The 18,224-nt window shown below is 41.9% G+C and overlaps 1 protein-coding gene across 8 annotated transcripts in view; it reads left to right on the forward strand.

The window, feature by feature from the left end:
• Positions 1-18,216, forward strand: part of ITSN2 (intersectin 2) — a 100,142-nt gene extending 81,926 nt beyond the window's left edge. For 6 of the 8 annotated variants that reach the window (XM_075144937.1, XM_075144940.1, XM_075144945.1 and 3 more), the window contains 11 exons: positions 9,246-9,367; positions 10,226-10,332; positions 10,948-11,131; positions 11,986-12,084; positions 12,250-12,417; positions 13,281-13,493; positions 14,212-14,333; positions 14,843-14,925; positions 15,069-15,152; positions 15,422-15,595; positions 16,730-18,216. In XM_075144937.1, the coding sequence (XP_075001038.1) occupies positions 9,246-9,367; positions 10,226-10,332; positions 10,948-11,131; positions 11,986-12,084; positions 12,250-12,417; positions 13,281-13,493; positions 14,212-14,333; positions 14,843-14,925; positions 15,069-15,152; positions 15,422-15,595; positions 16,730-16,887 (1,514 nt within the window). In that variant the 3' untranslated portion in view covers positions 16,888-18,216. Of the gene's footprint in view, positions 1-1,132; positions 4,872-9,245; positions 9,368-10,225; positions 10,333-10,947; positions 11,132-11,314; positions 12,085-12,249; positions 12,418-13,280; positions 13,494-14,211; positions 14,334-14,842; positions 14,926-15,068; positions 15,153-15,421; positions 15,596-16,729 lie in introns of those variants that run through there. The other 2 variants (XM_075144942.1, XM_075144944.1) reach the window with 2 other exon arrangements.
• The last annotated feature ends 8 nt before the right edge of the window (positions 18,217-18,224 follow it).

The raw sequence follows: 18,224 nt of genomic DNA on the forward strand, positions 1-18,224 counted from the left end.
AGTTATCTCCGTGCACAAACGATCATTAGTAATTCCTGTCTACCACTGTCTAATGAATGAAGCTGACCGATTTTCAAGGATGTTCATAGTGAAAAAACAACTCCTGAACACGCTCGTGGCGGGTGCATTTCTGTGTCTGTATATGGACAACACATTTTCCAGTTCTCTAGTTATTGCCAAGTAACTTCTCTCTATGATCATGGAGTAAGAGTTCATGGTATCAGTGGCTTTGAGGTGTTGCATGTTGCAGGTCCACATTCATTTTTTAACATATGAAGATTAATAATTTATTCTAAGATTTTACTCAACAGCTCCAGAATTTTTCCCCTTTTACCAAGGATCAAATACGAAATCAATCCCTTAGTTCACAGTGACATAGTAATTTTATATTTCTAAACTATTTGGTGAATGTCAGTCAGGCTTGATAAAGCTTCCAGGTTGAAACCTTGGGGTCTGGAATAGTCTCCGGATTGCCCGCAAGGTGTGTGCAGCTGCAGCCCACGTCACATCTGCCTTTCACCTGACTTTGCAGTGCCTCTTCTAGACCGTGTAGACCTTGGTTTCTGAAGGGAATATTGAGTGCTGTGGTGCGTCCTACTTTATGGACACATACTTACTAGAGACGAGGTTTCATTTCGTTTCAGGCTTTGAACAGAGTCAAACAGGTTAATTTTTATGTGCCAATATGAATAAATTCCATTGAGACTTTTCTTTACAAGTTTGGTTTTTCTGATTTTCTAATGTTTCATTACAAGTTTCTCAGGAGAAATCCTGGCTTTCTTGAAATCTCAGGGAATTTTGCCGTTGCCTTTAAAAAAAACCTAGGGCTTGACCTTGTATTGTTGAGTCTACATAACAGAAGTCTTCCTTGGGAAGAAACTTCTTCAAGTGAATCAGCTACAAGTGTTTTTCAGAGTCAGTGATGGCTGGTCGCAAGTACTTAAAACTGTGTGTGTTTATAAATATGAAATTGCAAGAGTAGAAGCTCATGATGTCTGTTTTCAGAAAGTTGAATGTTAGTCATTCCTTTCTGACCTTTTTGGTGTTGTTCTGTCTTTGTCCGTAGAACTCATATGTTTCACTCTTCAAATTTATGTTCATTTTATCCTTCATTTTTTTTTGTTTTTTTTAGGACCCAATGTTGTCTTCCAGTGTGAAAGCACCTCAGAGACCCACTATCCAAGTTTGACTGTAGCGTGGAGGCAGGGTGGCCAGCCCTGCTCACATATCTCTGACACAATCCTTTTGCTTCGTTTGAACGTTAGATCCAGTCAAGAAATTAGGTTTTTGTGGGTTTTCTTATAATCTACAATTACAGTTGATTTGTAAAAGCAGAGAGGATAGTGGGTCTTTGTGTGGCTTTCACTGCTGTTCATTCTTGTTTCCTTTAGTATTTTTCTTTGGTATTGATAATCGTAGATCATTAGCATGCATATCAAGTTATCATTTGCATGGTGGGATTGCAGACACACAAAGACCCACTATTTGCACAGTTTATCTGAGCTGTTTTGAATGGGCAGTTGTGTTCTTTTAATGTTGTAATGTACATACTTTGCAGAATTAAAATGTTCGCTGATTACTGTTCTAATGGACTTGATTTAGTCTCTTACATATTGAGCTTTTAAAATTGGCAGCCTACAAGGCTCATCCAGAAAACAAACCCTACCTGTCTCTGCTGCTGATAGTCACTGTGATTACAAACATGCTACAAGATCTAAGATTTAGATCTGGTGCAGTTCATCCAGCCTTTAAATACCCGTTTTAACTGGGAAAGAACTATTAAGCATAGAGTGGAGGATATTTTAATTTTCTTCTTCCTTCACAGTAGTACTATAGCAGGAATTCAGGTTGTTTTGGCTCGGTATGTCCTATCCCTAAACAACCTCCTTCCTTTAAATACTTTATTCCGATAATTCATATTTGCTTTCAGTTTTAGCAAACAGCAAACATGTACTAGTTACTGCAGTAAGTACTTATAGAGCCTCTGTGCTACTAGACCCTTTCCCTGCCCATTTTCTTCATTAAATAGTTAACGGTACTGAGTAGTGTTTTTATCTGGCTACGGTCTGCAGTGACTTAAAGTAAGTACTATCTGAAAGCTGCTGCTCTTCTTTCTGTTAAATAAATTAGCAACCTAATACATAGGTAACCTCGAGAAAGAGATGTTTGGCAGAAAAGAAACGCTAATGGACACCTGGAGCTGAAGGCAGAGCATTTGGGTTTAAAAATGGAACTGTACTCCTCAGCTCAAAAGTGGTCCTTAAAGGTACAGATATGGCCTGTCAGCAGTATGGTGCAGTGAAGGTGCCCACGTTTTATTAGTTTGGGGGGAGGGAGGGACCAGGACTTCAGGACTATAACCCTGATACCCCTTTAAATAAAAGGATTAACTTAATAGCAGACTACTTGTCTGATTAAATAGTTCTGTGCTCCTGTAACAGCAGGAGAGATCTAGTAGGCATGGTATTTAATTTCATTGGTTTCCTGAACTTGGTTATGAAACAGCAAAGGTCACTTATGCAATCAGAAATGTTTACAAAAATTGTTTGTTTACTATATACATATATATATATAAAAAAATGTTGTGAAGGTACTATCAGGAAAAGGTTAGTCCAACTGCAGAGATTTAAAACCCTTTCTCCAAAATTTCTATAGACAGAGTGAGATGTTATGTATTTAATATACTTGATCAAATAATGTATATGTACCCTTTAGTTCAGAGAGATATCTTTTGTGCAATACGGACTACAGCAATGTGCCTACATAAAACTACAAATGGATTTTTATTCTATATGCATTTTGTCTAAACCAATATTTTGTTATAGAATGAAATATGTTATTGTAGGCAAATAATGTGCTAGATAATTCCTCAAGTATTCTAGCTGACTTGATTTCCTTATGAAACTACATTTTAAGTATTTCTACTAAAATATGCTAACCACCCTGAATTGCCTTCTCTGTATTTCTGACTTTAAAAGCCTGTTTAATACAGGCTGAAGTGTGTTGTGCTACACCAGTGGCATCAAGCAGTCATTTACTGTAGTCTAACAATTAGGTGATCTTATAAATTACCCCATTTCTAAAAGGCACTGTTAACCTGTGGGATTTGAGCCAAACTGACTTCCCAATGTCCAGTGGCAGTTTTCCTTGAATGCCAAATTGCTACTAATTGTCTTTGAAAAAATGAAAAACAACTTCACATCCTCTCTGGGATGTTCTAGGAAATAGTTACATGGCATTTTCCAAAAACAACTGGCATTCTACCCATTTTTTAACTGATACAATTGGAGATTAGGGTAGTGTTAGGTAAAGTTTCACACAAGGAGTGTATACATTGTTGGATATGTAGATATGAGCATTGATAATTATTGAAACAGCTGCCCCTCAGTTTGAACTGATGAGTATTGAAATGAAGCATTTGGGGCTTTCATGGTTACCTTTTCACGTTTCAGTATTACCTGGGTACGCTCTATATTCTGTAACTGTAATAATGATAATAATACACCTTAATAATGTTGATTGAAAGAGAGCAGTCCCTGCCTTCAGTATTTATCTCTACTGCAAAAGTCTGCCTAACATAGCTCAAGCACAATCACCTGAGAGCTCTGCTCTCCTCCGCACACTGGCGCAGAAAGAATTGTATACATACATCAGATCATTGATAGGAAAGACTACGCCGAGGATGTATTTAAGGCAAGATTATTTTAAAATGATGTTCTGTATCACTGAAGAGGTGTAGCTAATAGAAGCTGGGTTTAAACCAGACTTTTTCTTTCAAAAATGTTACTTTTTCTCTGGTTGTGTGCAGTCCGCTCCCTTGTTGATAAAAGTCCATAGAGTTGGGTTCAGCTGTCATCGCAGCCAGCTGAGTAAAACTAGCGTTGAAGTGTTCATCCCTTATTTGGGTGAAAAAGGTTGGCTTTGGAACTAAGGACAAGGTGGAAAATAGAGTTATTTGTTGAACTGATGGTCCCCAGTGCAGAGCTGAGAGTCTAAATGTTGCTCAGAGCCACACAAGGTTAACAGTTAAAACTGAAGCCAACCAGGAAAGCAAAATACGATGTTGCCTGCAGCGTAGTACTTGCTTAATATTGTTTCCTGTGGGCCAGCAGAGAATAGGGGCCATGGAGTAATTGGGGGTAAGAATGTCAACGATGCTGTAAATGCACAAGAACAGGTACTGAAAGGCTTCCTAATTTTGTAACTGTCTAGTTTGCATAATGGACTAACAACCTACAAAAGCATAGTTTTACAAAAGCTTAGTTTACAGAGCTGAGTTCCTGATCCAGCAATCAGATCCATGCAGGAAAGTCTTGTGCCACCACCGAGACCCGGTTGCAGGGCCGGGGTGTGCAAGTAGTCAGTGATGGTGAAGGGCTGTGAAAGCGTACAAAGCGCTATCGTAATGTCATAATGTTACAGTTAGGAGTGCAGAAGGTGTAAAGCTCAATCAAAAACATTACACGCTAATAATTGAAACGTCTCCTCCCAGTCATTGGATGTTTATGCCATCTCGATGCTTGGTCAGGTCGTATCCCTGTGTGATTTTCTTGAGTCGGGTTGAAAACACCTGTAAATAAGTCTGCTCGTAGGAATGCCAACAAACCTTGGCCTGTGGTAGTGTTGGGAGCTGCTACAGGGTCATGCTACTTTAATATAATGAACTAATAAAACTGCTACGTAACAGTGTGTGCTGCCTTAAAATCTCTTTTGTTGTTCTTTTCAAGCTAGAGTATTAATGTTTGGGAATGATTGTTAAGACATGCAAATGCAGGCTATGCTTAGCATGAGGCAATTGTTCATCTTTGGTTTTAAACAAAGTTGTAAGATAACTATGCAAATGTATTTTATTAAAGGGACACATAAAAGGATCTAGTTTGTCTGTTGTGGTTTTTTTGTCCATCTGGGGAGCATTTTTTCCCATCAGAATAGCTTGGTACGAGCATCATGTTACCTGGCTCTGTGACGGAGCGACTTGATTTTGCTTTTTACCTCTTGAAAATGGAATCATAAATTTCTTCTGTTGTAGCAGAGAGAGTATACTGCTGTTACTGATTAGGGGAGATTGGAGAAAAGTTTTTATTATGTTTCCAGGGCCTGATGGAAACCAACCTTTCCACGGCGGCAAATTTCTTGGATTAGTTCCTTTCAAGGTTTCAGTAGGCACAGAGACTACTGACAACTACGGGCAGTGACAGGAGTACATTGCAAGTGAATTAGCCTTATGTGTGCCAGCAGAGATTGTAAAATGGCTATGGGTGATGTCCCCTGATGCCATCAGTCCGTTCTCTGGCTGTACTGAAGGGACTGTTTTAAAGCCAGCCCGTGGTACTTAAGGTGAGATGTAGTCTTTCGATGGTAGCCTGGGAAAATAGAGGCAGGCTAATACGGGCAAAAAAAACCCTTACCTGCTTTTTCCAGCCATATCAACTGGCTTGAGCTAAAAAAAAAAACACCACAAAACAAAACAACCAAAAAAAAAAAACCCCACCCCCACACACCCCAAAAAACCCCACAACCCGAAACAAACCAAGCTATTTCCTTTCAAATGCAATTTATATAGGCCACCTCTACCCCTAAATAGTCTTCACTGACCCAAAGCAGTGATGCCTCTGGTATAGGTAGATCCTTCAGGACAAATGCCTGAGCTCGTCCTTGGGGCTTAAGTCGCCTGTCCAGAGCTGTCATTTTTAATGTGGTTTTTTCATTGTTCGTTGAGTGGGGGAGGGGACAAAGCAGTTGGTGCCCAAGCAGATCTGGGTATCTTTGAAAGCCTTTTATCCGTCTGGTTTTTACCTCAATTCTCTGGAATTGGCTTTTAAGTAAAGAATTTTAATTCACTTCCCCTGTTTTAACAAAGAAAAAAAAGGAAATTTTTTGAAATTCTGATAGGTCTCATTCATCTTTCTTTCATTGGAGGATTTCTGTTCTTCAGAAAGTGTCATTCTTCCCCTTGAACGTACTCAATCCAAAATACGTCAGTAGTTAGAAAGGTTTTCTCCCCCAGCCCGCCATGTTTTTCAGGCACTTGGATCTCCTGCAGAGTAGAACATCTTTTGACTGTGAAACTCGGTAGTTTTTCATGCAGGGTGAGTTATGTTAGAAGAAAGTCTTTCTTGTTCAGGTATATTTGGAGAGGGAAGTATAATTTTAACCATAACTTTAGAGACTGGGATTTCCTGTTTATAAACTCCAGCTTGTTTTACCCTGCCCCTGCGAGACAGCTGCTTCCTCGTCTTGGAGAGCAGGATTTATCACAAAAGGTACCACGGCTGTAGTAGGCATCCCTCTCTTGCCATGCCCTAAGTTTCAAAGGTACCAGACACCCACTGCTCCCTCCCTTAGATGTTGTTCTCCGGAGGGGGCTGGGCAGATCATGCCCAGATTGTCTGAGCAGCCTGGCAGTACCCTGCTCTCGGTGGAAGAGGCAGGCGGGCTGCCCTCCGAAGGTAATGTAAACCTCCTGTCTAGGCACCAGAGGCCGGTGAGCCCCCAGCTGAGATTCCCCTCTGCAGGTGCTCCCAAAAATCTCACCGCTTTTCATTAGCTGTACGGGGAGCTTGGGGTGAAGCTTCACAAGACAGAAGCCAAACCAACAGCTTTCTGCTGCCAAAAAAGGCAGTTTTACTGCTTCCACGCACATTCCTGGCCGCTAAACTAGCAGAAAACTACCGTTTTCTTTTTCCCCCTCGGGATTCATTTGCTGCCAGGGTGTGAGCTCGGAGTCAGATAAGTGCCAGAACTGATGCAAGGAAAGGAGGGAACAGGAATGTGGGAGGAGAATGGGTAGAGATGCAGGTCCACCCTTTCCGTACCAGTGAGCCCATGGGTTGCTATGGCCACTTTGGAAAAACATTGGCAAATGCGCTAGGTAGGATGTTTTATTCTCTGTCTCGTTCGCCTTTCTTCCCTTCAGATCCAAATGCCTGAATTCACCCTCTAAAATCAGATGTGTGCATTGCGTACTATGTTTTTATGCCAGTATTATCGGACCCATCAAAATTTGGGGTGTTTTCGCTAGTGCTTATTTAAATATAAAATAGCCCTCATCTGTTCATCCCAAAAGCCGATAGTCCAAACACAAGCTTAGTGCCTGTTAATTTAACTGCATTTTTGTATCTGATAATGAGCTTATAAACCAGGTCTATTTTAGGTGCATAAAAAAAGGCCTGTTTTCCTTCCAGTGTTTGCTTCAACTTCAAGTAGACAGCACGAGACAGACACAAATCCGAGCGTGTGGGTTGTTCTAACAGCTGTGATATAAGCAAACAGCAACAGGAGCTTCAGTCCAGCCCTGCTTTTGTTGCAGGAGCGTACCTTGCAGTAGAAAAGAGAACCACGTAGTCAAAGCTGAGACTTCAGATCTGGACAAGTAAAGTCCGGTTACTGTGCAAGCCCTTGATTACCCTAAAATTTCATGTCTTAGGAACCAGGTGGGCTTAAACTCAGTCCTGTACAGACTAAAGAATGACGCTAGAATGCAGAAGTAGCACACATTGGCCATAGTCCATCTTGATGGATTGAGATACCAAACTTCATAGGAATCACTTTGATCTGTAACTTTACTCCTTTTTCTCATCTAATTTTGGCCTGATTGTAGCTTTGGGAATAACTAAGGCCAGAAGCAGCATTCTGCATGATCAAAAGAGCTGCAATCCCAGATCTCTTCATAAAAAGCGGCATTTTTTCAAATCTTGTCAGAAAGCTTAAGATCTGTGATTCCCCTTAGGGGTACAAAACAGAACTGAAAAGTCCTGATTTTAAATCTAGCTATTGTCTTTACGTGTTTTACGTCTTTGTGTTGTTCAAAGGGTTTCCCTGTTAAAATACTTCGAATGGTATCGTAAAACTTCATTTGACAAGCGTTTCTCTTTTGCTGAGGGTTGCTGCTCCTTCAGAGCAGCTTGATGCCTGTGCAGCAGGAAGCGCACAAGCCTGGGAGGTTCCCATTAGGCGACTGCCACATCAAGTTTAGCCAAATGTTTGGTATTTCTTGGGGTTTTTTCCCCCCCCGATTTATTACTAACTCATTTTCATTTCATTATTTAGAGCAGCCTTCCCATAAACAGATCTATACATTGGCAGTGAATAGAATAAAGTCACATTCTAGCATCCTAGATGTGTTAGGGTGACGAGGGAGACACGGCCCTTCGTGCTGTAAGTCACGCTGCCTTTCACAATGCCTGTAAACTTTCAAAAAGTATCATTCCTCTAGAAATGCCAGATCTAAATGAGTCTTCGTGATGTCCTTTCTGCTATCCTGCAAAATCCATCGTTCACGTTATATTAAAATCTAATGCCGTCACATCAAGTGATAGATGTATGTTCTCAAACGCTCTGCAATTGTTTCTTTTTTTATTTCTCCCCACCCTGCTACTTTGCAGTACTCTGCTAGCGCGTGACGGCTAACAGAGGGGTCAGAGTTTGACTTTCTGTGCTCTCTTTACCCATCTAAACATATTCACCATTTTGTTTTTACCAGTTTTTGATTCGGTTACTAAATTTCAAACGTTGCCATGCTTACTAACATGTATACAGTAGAGAAAAATCAGTGTGAAGCTGTAGGGTCTGCATGTTATTACAGAAGACTTGGGTTTTGTGTCATTGAATGTCTGTGTGTTCCTGTGCATGATTTTGATTATTCATACTTGATGCATAAAAACAATTCAACATATTTCAGGCTCATTTTGTTTCTAAATGAGAAAAAAAGTTGTGCAACTGTGAAGTTACGCAACTATAACATTATGCATTATAACTTTACAAATTTGTACTGGTGGTTTGTATCATAAATTAATAACCAAGGCTTTAGGAATGGGGTGTAGATTAAAGGTGCAATGTCATAAGTCAGACCCAGACACATTCTAGATGACTTCATCTCACAAAAGACGTTGCACAAGGTAAGAGAAAATCACAGTTTCAAAACGGTATGGCAGAAAAGGAGAAGAGATGAGAAAAATCATGAGACAAATGGAGCGGCAGGAAGTCAGGAATTCTTTTTCTGCATCACAGTACAAGAACAAGGGATGTTCGAAGAAATAAAAAAGCGACAGACTAAAAAATGACATAAAGTGGGGAGGGGGTCGATCACCACATCACTCGATTTTGAAACCTGCTGCTGCTGTGGACAGGTTTTTACCCAGTGGTATAGTCTGAACTGTATGGCCGGTGTAAGTTGATGCAATTTTGTTAATTCATCAGATTGGATGGCCTGAGTGGGATCTAAACTACTGGCTTACTTCTTGTAGGGTGTGCTGACCTCCAAAGCCTTGACACTATGCAACCAATGGAAAGGAAAAGGCAGGGCTACATTCACGAACTCATTCAGACGGAAGAAAGGTATATGGATGATCTTCAGCTCGTCTTAGAGGTGAGATGCCTTAGATGTGAAAATGCATTTGGAAAAAGAACACCTCTGTCCTACTGAAGAATAGCAATAAAGGGATTCTTACAAATTGCGAAATGCTAGAGGAAGAGTGAGGTTGTGTGAGCACCTCCCTTTCTAGTGAATGTTATGTGGTTGTTCACCAGGCAAAAACATCACGTTGTGAAAGCCATCGTCTTACGAGGACCTTCCTATTTTCCAAATCCTGTTCTTAGCTGTTTGGGCTCAGCGTAAAGATGATGGGCTGGGCTGGGTTGTCTGGCAAAGCTGCACAGGCTCAGACAGAAGCTGTATAAGCACCATAAAAGTTTGTCTGCCTTCGTCTCTGATTTTATTTCTGGAAGCAAGACCACCTCACTAGGCAGGGCAGGAACTGGCCAGCATTAGGTAGTCTTGGGCATCTGACTTGACCTCTCTATATAAAAAAACCATGTGGTGAAGGTGTTAAACAGACTGAGCTACACAGGTATTCTGCTATCCAGAGGTACTGTGCCGAGGGTCCCTGAAAGAAGCTGTAGTTCTGCACGCAGATTGACTATGAGTGCTCTGGCCGTGGGGATAGATGTGATGCGTAAGTGTAATTTGTGTAGCGATTGACTGAAATCAGCGCTTCCACTGAACAGTCAGCCTGCAGGTCCCAGTGCTTGTCCCTGCTTCACAAATGGTGATGCCGGTGTCAGAATGAGGTCACACACTTAGGAAAAATAGCGACAGCTGTCACAAGTGCTAGTAAGGAATTGCTTTTAATTTCTCCTGAGAAACTGGACACTGAGCATTCAAAAAAAGCAAAATCACTGCTAGGCTACACAAGAGGCTGAGCTGCTTTTGTTTTTTTGACTGCAGGTTTTCCAAAAGCCAATGGCTGATTCGGGCTGCCTCACAGAAGGAGAAATGGGGCTGATCTTTGTTAACTGGAAGGAACTCATCATGTCAAATACAAAATTACTGAAGTGAGTACTTAGCCACATTTTTAGGTATCTTTATTCTCTTGCTCCTTTCCCCAGGAAATTTTCTGGTTTTACAGTAAATACTTCTGTCCTTCCTGATTATTTCCTGTGCATGCATGCATTCAGAACAGCTAAATGTATTCACACTACCTCACAAAAAAGGAGTTGTTAAGAGAGAGAGGGGAATAACAGCAATAACAGATGCACATTTGCTATAATACCTTAGAAAAAGCATGTGCACGGGAGGCGTTCTTCCCAGTTTTCTGCAAAGCAACCTTCCGTTCTCTAAAAATAAACTTTGGAGAGACAAAGTGGCTACTAACTCATTTAAGTGGGATGCTGGTTGAATGTGGGGATTGATGCCGATTGTCCCAGAAACCTCTAAGGAGAGTCTCAGTCCCGCAGACCCCATCAGGCAGATCGTTCAGCTCAGCGTGTTGTGCTGGTGACTTCCTGGGGGGTTCAGGCTGGACCCCGCACCGCCTGGAAGCGCCCGTGCTGTGTAAGGGAATTCACCTCGCAGCCTTGCGTCCTTTCAGAGATGGGTGTTGTAAGGACCTTGATTTAGGCCTCGCAGACTTGGCAGCAAAGTTGGATGGTGATTTCTTTCCTCTTCAGAGCCTTGCGAGTGCGTAAGAAAACAGGAGGAGAAAAAATGCCGGTACAGATGATTGGGGACATCTTAGCAGCAGAGCTCTCTCACATGCAGGCCTACATTCGGTTCTGCAGCTGCCAGCTTAACGGAGCTTCGTTGCTGCAGCAGAAAACTGATGAAGATGCTGATTTCAAAGACTACTTAAAGGTATCTTATACAGTAGCTTTTGTGCCTCCTCCTTTCCTCAATGACAGGAGCCCAATCAGATCAAAATAACCCAGAAGAGTAAAATCTTGCAGAATAGCTAAGACCCTTCTAAGGTGTATTTATGTGATGACCATGGTTAACTCTGTGTGTGCTTTTTATTTATATACCTGTCTTTCTCTCTAGCTCATTTATTACTCCATTTCCCATTCCATTGCTCGTTACTTCAGTGTAACGCTAACCCCACGAAGCTATGGTGCCGGTGTCTGCACCTTCCCAAAAATTCATGCTGTCAGAAGGGGTAAGAGTCTGTGGAGTTGAAATAAAAAAGCTGTTGTTCTGAACACGCTTCTAATTCAGTGGTGCATGCAGTGTGTCTGACCGGTGGGGTTGCAGCCGGGGCCAGAGGTGTGCCGTGAGCGTCACAGGCAGGCACACTGCAGAAATGAATAAGGAATTGCTGCCATACCGCAGCTGATGCGGTGGCTTTGAGGCCATGAAAGGAGAAATGTCAGAACTGTTGACCTCAGGCATTTGTTTCTTTCATTGCTTTGGTTTTTTCAACCTGAGTGGAGCCTGTAATGTCAAAATAAAAGCTGGAACGGTTTTGAATGTAAGGATTTTGCATGAACTATGATCCTGGCAAATGCTGGCAAAGCGTCCGAGTACAATGACAGTGCCGGCTTTCCTGTTTGTTCTAGTTACAAGTATTGTTTGTTTACCGAAAAATCTCAGATTTCTTGGAATGCTTGGAAAAACGAATCTGATCAGACAGTTTTCAGTTTTCAGTGCCGTGAGGCAACTGTTTCTTGATGAGTAATGCAATGTCTCTGTTAAATCTCTGGGTTGCACCATAGAAACTTGCCTTGGACCCTCGCTGCAAAGGAATGCCCCTCTCCAGTTTCCTCCTGAAACCTATGCAAAGAATAACCCGCTACCCTCTGCTCATAAAGAGTGTGAGTACCCTAAGCGAGGTTTTGTAGGTGAATGCTTTTGAGTTTGATCTCAATAGCAAAAAAAGCCTTGTCCCTTTATGGGGATTTCTCTGAGAGCGCAGAGAAGTAGTACCTGTGCTTACCTCTGTTTTGATCTTGTTTTCTCCCCTTTCTGATCCATACCAGATTCTAGAGAACACTCCAGAAAATCACCCCGATCACAGTAACCTCAAGCTTGCCTTGGAGCGTGCGGAGGAGCTGTGCTCTCAAGTTAATGAAGGGGTGCGTGAGAAAGAGAACTCGGACAGGCTGGAATGGATACAGTCCCACGTCCAGTGCGAAGGTCTTGCTGAGGTAGCCCCGTTGATGCGCTGTACAGTGAAGACTTTTCTGAGCTGTTTCAGAAAGGCCAGGGGGGAGCGGGGATCCTTGCTCACATTCGTTATTGGAACATGATCCACTGCTGAGCTCTTGGCAGAGAAGCTTTTATTAAATTCTGCTTGCAGCCATAATGTGATGGGCCCTCGTTCTTTTTGCATTATTTTGGCAGTGGAGAAATCTCGGTTTATCAGCTTAAAACTGATACCATTTAAACGGTTAAACGAACAGAAGTAAGTCTTATCTCTGAAGTTCTGCTCATGCTGCCTTTGGGCTAAGTCAGGTGTTACTATGTGGAATTTCACTAGTGTGTGTTTCCCAGAGTTTTCCTTCATACAGAAAGGGCACAGAAGCCCTCAATGCCAGATGCTCGAAGGTATGTGGGGTTCAGGCTCCTGTACCTTTCAGGACAGCCTTCAAAATGAGGTGTTGTGACAGTTCTCCACTAGCTGCCTAAGGAACCAGGGCTTGACAGGCCCAGGTGGTCTGTCCTAGTTCCATCACCTAATCGTGCACCCATAAGAGGTGACCTGACTGCAGACTCTGCAGGCTCTTCTTAAACACAGCTTCTGGACAACAGAAAAGTGGCCATGAGATAAATGCCTTCATCCAGTCAGACCTGCGTGTATGTTGTTAAGGCTTAAATCTACTTTAAGTTGGGAGTAGTGCTGATACCATGGCAGATCATAGAACAGTTTCCCTTCTCTTCATTTGTAACTAAATTCATTAAACAAAACAGAAGAGGATTTTGAGCAGCCTGAGCAATCTCCACTGTAAAGAGGAGCAGGAACTGATGCCTGCATTAACTTGCTGCTGCTAATGGGTTTTGTCTCTCCTAGCAACCGGTGTTCAACTCCCTCACAAACTGCTTGGGGCCACGGAAACTCCTGCACAGTGGCAAGCTCTACAAGGCCAAGAGCAGTAAGGAGCTGTACGGCTTCCTTTTCAATGACTTCCTCCTGCTCACCTACATGGTTAAACAGTTTGTCTCTTCCGGCTCCGATAAACTGTTCAGCCCCAAATCCAACTCCCAGTTCAAAATGTACAAAATGGTGAGTGAATCGAGGTGCCCCGTGGTCATGTTGATACAGTAGGGCCTGGCTTCTGATGAGGAATGCTGTTCTCCCTGCTGGGATTAGCCGTCTGGCCCCGTCCGATCGTTTGCTGTCATATGGGCACATACGGCCCGTATTAATCCCTGGAAAAGGACAGGCTTCTGTGTCTTGATTTAATAAACACTTTTGTCCACTTTGGGGTGAAAGGGCAGAAATAGCAGCATGCCTGAGCAGCTGAGTGGGACGTTCAGAAGCAGGAGCCTTGACTTATTTTTGCACAAGTTCCTGCATCCACAAGAAAATACTTGTCCTTCTTTAGAAAATAGTAAAAGGTGCAAAACTTTAGTCTCTGTGTCCACACAGTGTGTGTTCTCAGGATTTTGGAACTGGGGAGATAAGTTTAAGTATTGGGGCTGCTTTCCAATGGGGCACCTGAGAGATTTCCAGGATTTCCAAGCTCCACACTGCAGCTCTGCTTACGCAGTCCTGCCCCTTTCACAAAGCTCTTCATTTCGGAAGACAGAATGGGGTTTATCACCGGAGCAGTTTTTCTTTCAGTCCTTTCTCACATCCTTTAAATGATGATCTGATTGTTCATCCTGTGTCCTATGACTTTCATTTTCCCTACAGTAAAGCAATGTATTTAAACATCCTCGTAGAGTTTCCGCTTATTGTGAGGGTGACGCTGCCACAGTGATGTTTGCTTTTCTTTCAGCCTGTTTTCCTTAATGAAGTCCTAGTGAAATTGCCGACAGACCCATCAAGTGATGAGCCAGTTTTCCACATATCACACATCGACAGAGTTTACACACTTAAAACTGACAACATTAATGAGCGGTGAGTAGTGAAAATGCAGATCTGAGCTAAAACTTGTTGATCATGGCCGTAGGCTGCGTTTCCAGTGAGCAGACTTGGGGGTCTCTGAGTTCAAGAACAGGGTTTAGTTTCCCGGTCAGAGAATAAACTCGTCTGACTCTCATTTACATTACCAGTTTTCTCTCATTTTGTTCTGCTCATCTACTGCTCCTCAATGTTACAGTCGTATGTTTACAGTCGTAGTTTAGGACTGCAAAGTCTAGCATCCCATAGGATTCTTCCCATAGGATTCTGGCAGTATTTAATGTGACCCAGCAGTCTTTAATAAAACAGCAGCTCCACTTTCATTTATTTAGGCTGATGTGGAAATGTGGCGTAAGATCGCTTTAGTCCTTGAACTAACTTGATTCGTGATGCCTCTGAAACCCAGTGGGGGAGAAAAATGGCAAAAGAGATTTTTGCAGAGTCGCTGATACTGAGGAATTTCCTGCCTGTGGTATGACCCTGACCATAGGGATTGCTCTTTGCAGCACTGCCTGGGTCCAGAAAATCAAAGCAGCATCAGAGCAGTACATCGAAACTGAGAAGAAGAAACGTGAAAAGGCTTATCAAGGTACACGGGGTTCTGTATTTCCTTCTCATCCACCTGGACACGTCGGCAGGGCCTTTTCTGGAGGATGCCACAGTGTCTTCAGATCTATTGCCAGTTTTTACGGTTGCAACCAATCCATTTATTTCTGACTTCTTTGTTCCCAGCTCGTTCACAGAAGACCTCAGGAATAGGACGCTTGATGGTGCATGTGATTGAAGCAACAGAGCTAAAGGCCTGTAAGCCCAATGGTAAGTGAAGAAAATAGTGTCAAATCACTTTTAGTCCTGCAACATTTGGAAAGGCTTGCTGAGGGGAGTTTGGTGGTTTGGATTCAGCTACAGCTTCTGAATGAATTAGCCATTATTTAGTTTCAGAGGACCGAGTGAAGAACCAGCTCTGTGCCACTCGAGGATATAGGGATTGCCCGACCCACACATCCAGTGTGTCCAAGCAGCCTCCAGTCGGGGAGGGAGGTTCCTGCGCTGCATAGGTGTTTCACTGCTTGTTCTGTGTTTAGGGAAGAGCAACCCGTATTGTGAAATCAGCATGGGCTCTCAGAGCTACACTACGAGGACCCTGCAGGACACCTTGAACCCCAAGTGGAACTTCAACTGCCAGTTCTTCATTAAGGATCTGTATCAGGATGTCCTGTGTATCACCATGTTTGACAGAGATCAGTTCTCACCTGATGGTAAGTGTGAACATTTGTTTAGGAAAAGAACGCTTTTTTGTGACTTGGGGTACATAGCTCCTCACCAGCAGTTCCAAGAGCCTGTAGGTCTGATTGCTTCCTGAGAAATGTGTAAAAACAATGCCTCCTTACTCAAGAGGTTCAATAGCCTTCCAGAGCCAACAGCTCTGGGCGGTCAGATTTGATCCTACTCTGACTTTTGTATAAGACACAGAATTATTATTTTGTCAGACTGGGGAGACAGAGAAGTTGAAAGCAGAAGTTTTTCTCTCTCGCTATAGGTGATGCCCAAAAATAAGGTGCTAGGTTATATTCGCGCAGCAACAGCTTGATAAGTTTTCTTTTTTTGCTTGGAAACTGAAGACCTTTTTGGCAGTTGATAGCTTCTAGTACTCTTTAAAAGGTTAAGCGCTTTTTCAGGGCTCTGACACACAGTTGATTATTTCAGATTTGTAAGGTACTGCTTTGACCTGAGTTGCCCTATGTGTAACTACAGCTCAATCTTTTCTCCTGTGAGGTAACGTGACTTTGCTAGGCTGCTTCTCCCCGTTGGACAGCTGAGTCTGTTGGTTTTTTCAGTTCATGGAAAACTTTTTAATGCACAGACAAAGATGTTTATATATGAAATGGCCACAAAGAGGGTATGTAATTTCTGAATAGGACTGTAAACTTATGAGTGGCAGTAGTTGTTCAAGGTCATTGTCCTTGTGAAAAGAATGACACATGAGCCTAACTAAAAGTTGGCTGAGCCAAAACAGTTGAAATTTTTTTTTATTGTCTTCATAGCACCGCAGCGGACTTGTAAACAGGTTCCATCACTTAACTCTGACCTTCCAGCTCTAAGACAGGAGAACACTTGAAATTGTGTTTCTGAAAGATAACTGTATTTTTAAAGCCCTTAGATCAAACTGTGACATAATGGCATGTTTTCCATCCATAGCATTTTTGTCTTCTAAAAAGACCCTTTTTTGTCACTGCTGGCTGATTTACACAGGGCTGAGGGCTAGTCAAACAGGAAGCAGTGCGCTGGAACTGAATACATACTATGTAGCATTGCTGCTTAACCTGACGCTTTCAGATTTTCTAAGCTTAACATCTTTGCTTAATGAAATTTCTTACTCATTTACCCAACAGATTTTTTGGGTCGCACTGAAGTTCCAGTAGCAAAAATCAGAACAGAACAAGAAAGCAAAGGCCCCACGACTAAACACTTACTGCTGCATGAAGTTCCAACAGGCGAAGTCTGGGTCCGTTTTGACCTGCAGCTCTTTGATCAGAAAACACTCCTCTAAGAACACTTCTTTTAATTTATGAAGGACAACTGAAGCTGACAGCCTGAACATTTTTTTGTAAAAGATTCCTTGCCCCACGCTGGTTATTAAGCAAGAGTTCCTGCTGCTTCCATATTTCCTCTTAGTTACTGGTTGCATTTAGTTCCTTGCAGTGTTCAAAGTTACTGTTGATCTATGCAAACACAAATGTTACTGTATATACAGTACTATAGCTCAGTGCCTTTTTATTATGTTGGGATATGTTGGCTTTGGATGCCAATGTTTCCATTTTCAGGGCCATAAAAAGTATTAAGTAGAAATGTGGCATCAAGATGTATGTATATTTTACCACTTAGTCTAACAGATAGACTGAGGAATGGTTTAAGCTCAGCACTAGAATCATTCCATTTGAAATCTGAAAAGTGATATCCACTGGAATCTTCCCATCTCAGGATGATAGTTTTAAAGATTAAATGCTGAAGAAGCCTTAGCACTGGAGACGTCTCCGATATATTGTATATTCTTTAAGAATCAAGTGTAGTTCTTTACTTGACTTAGTTCTGCACTGAAATCTAACTGCTACTTGATTTTTCTTTCTGCTTCAGTTTGATTCATCATTCTCTGCTGAGACAATGTGGTTGTGAAGAATAACTAGAAAAAAATATTTTAAATACTGTGACCCACAATAATGTGGAAAAATATTCTTCAGCTTTTGTTTTTTTCCTAAATGTAAGTTATTTGTGTACATTTCCTTGGTCTTGCAGACCTCCATGTGAATCTTGAAGCTTTGACATTGCCAACATGTATATAGAGAGTAAAATATAAGTTTATTAATGTAATTTGTCTACAGATGTTTATTGATGCATAATGATTTTTAAAAAGTATATTTTATTGTACAGGGGAATGTGAAATAATGAGAAAAACTTATAGGATTAAATTCAAGAAAAGTTTATTACAAGTTTAAAAGATTTGCTTGGGGGGGAACTGTCACCCCAACACAAATCTGTAAAATGAGATTGGTTGAAAGCAAAAACTTTCTCTTGGCACCAAAAGCAGGGATGGTTAAAAAAAAACGAAGTGTTTGTTTATAAAGGGTTTGATACACTGTAACCATTTTACTGCCTCCTTAAACTGCTTTGTTGAAAAAGCACAGCATGCAATTCTGAACTGCGCCTGCCCTTGTTTTCCATGGGTGCAGCAATACCTCCTGATGTCTGACAGGTTCACACCCGATTGCCATCTGTGTACCTTCCTGTTACAGGGCTGAGTCAACCCCTGTTACTTCTAACAGTTTTCTGTGGTTCAGTATTTCTAATCCTAAATAAAACTAAATCTTGGCAACTCTTGAGAGATTGTGT

The sequence above is a fragment of the Calonectris borealis genome, chromosome 3 (assembly GCF_964195595.1).
Source record: "Calonectris borealis chromosome 3, bCalBor7.hap1.2, whole genome shotgun sequence".
NCBI classification, from domain to species: domain Eukaryota; kingdom Metazoa; phylum Chordata; class Aves; order Procellariiformes; family Procellariidae; genus Calonectris; species Calonectris borealis.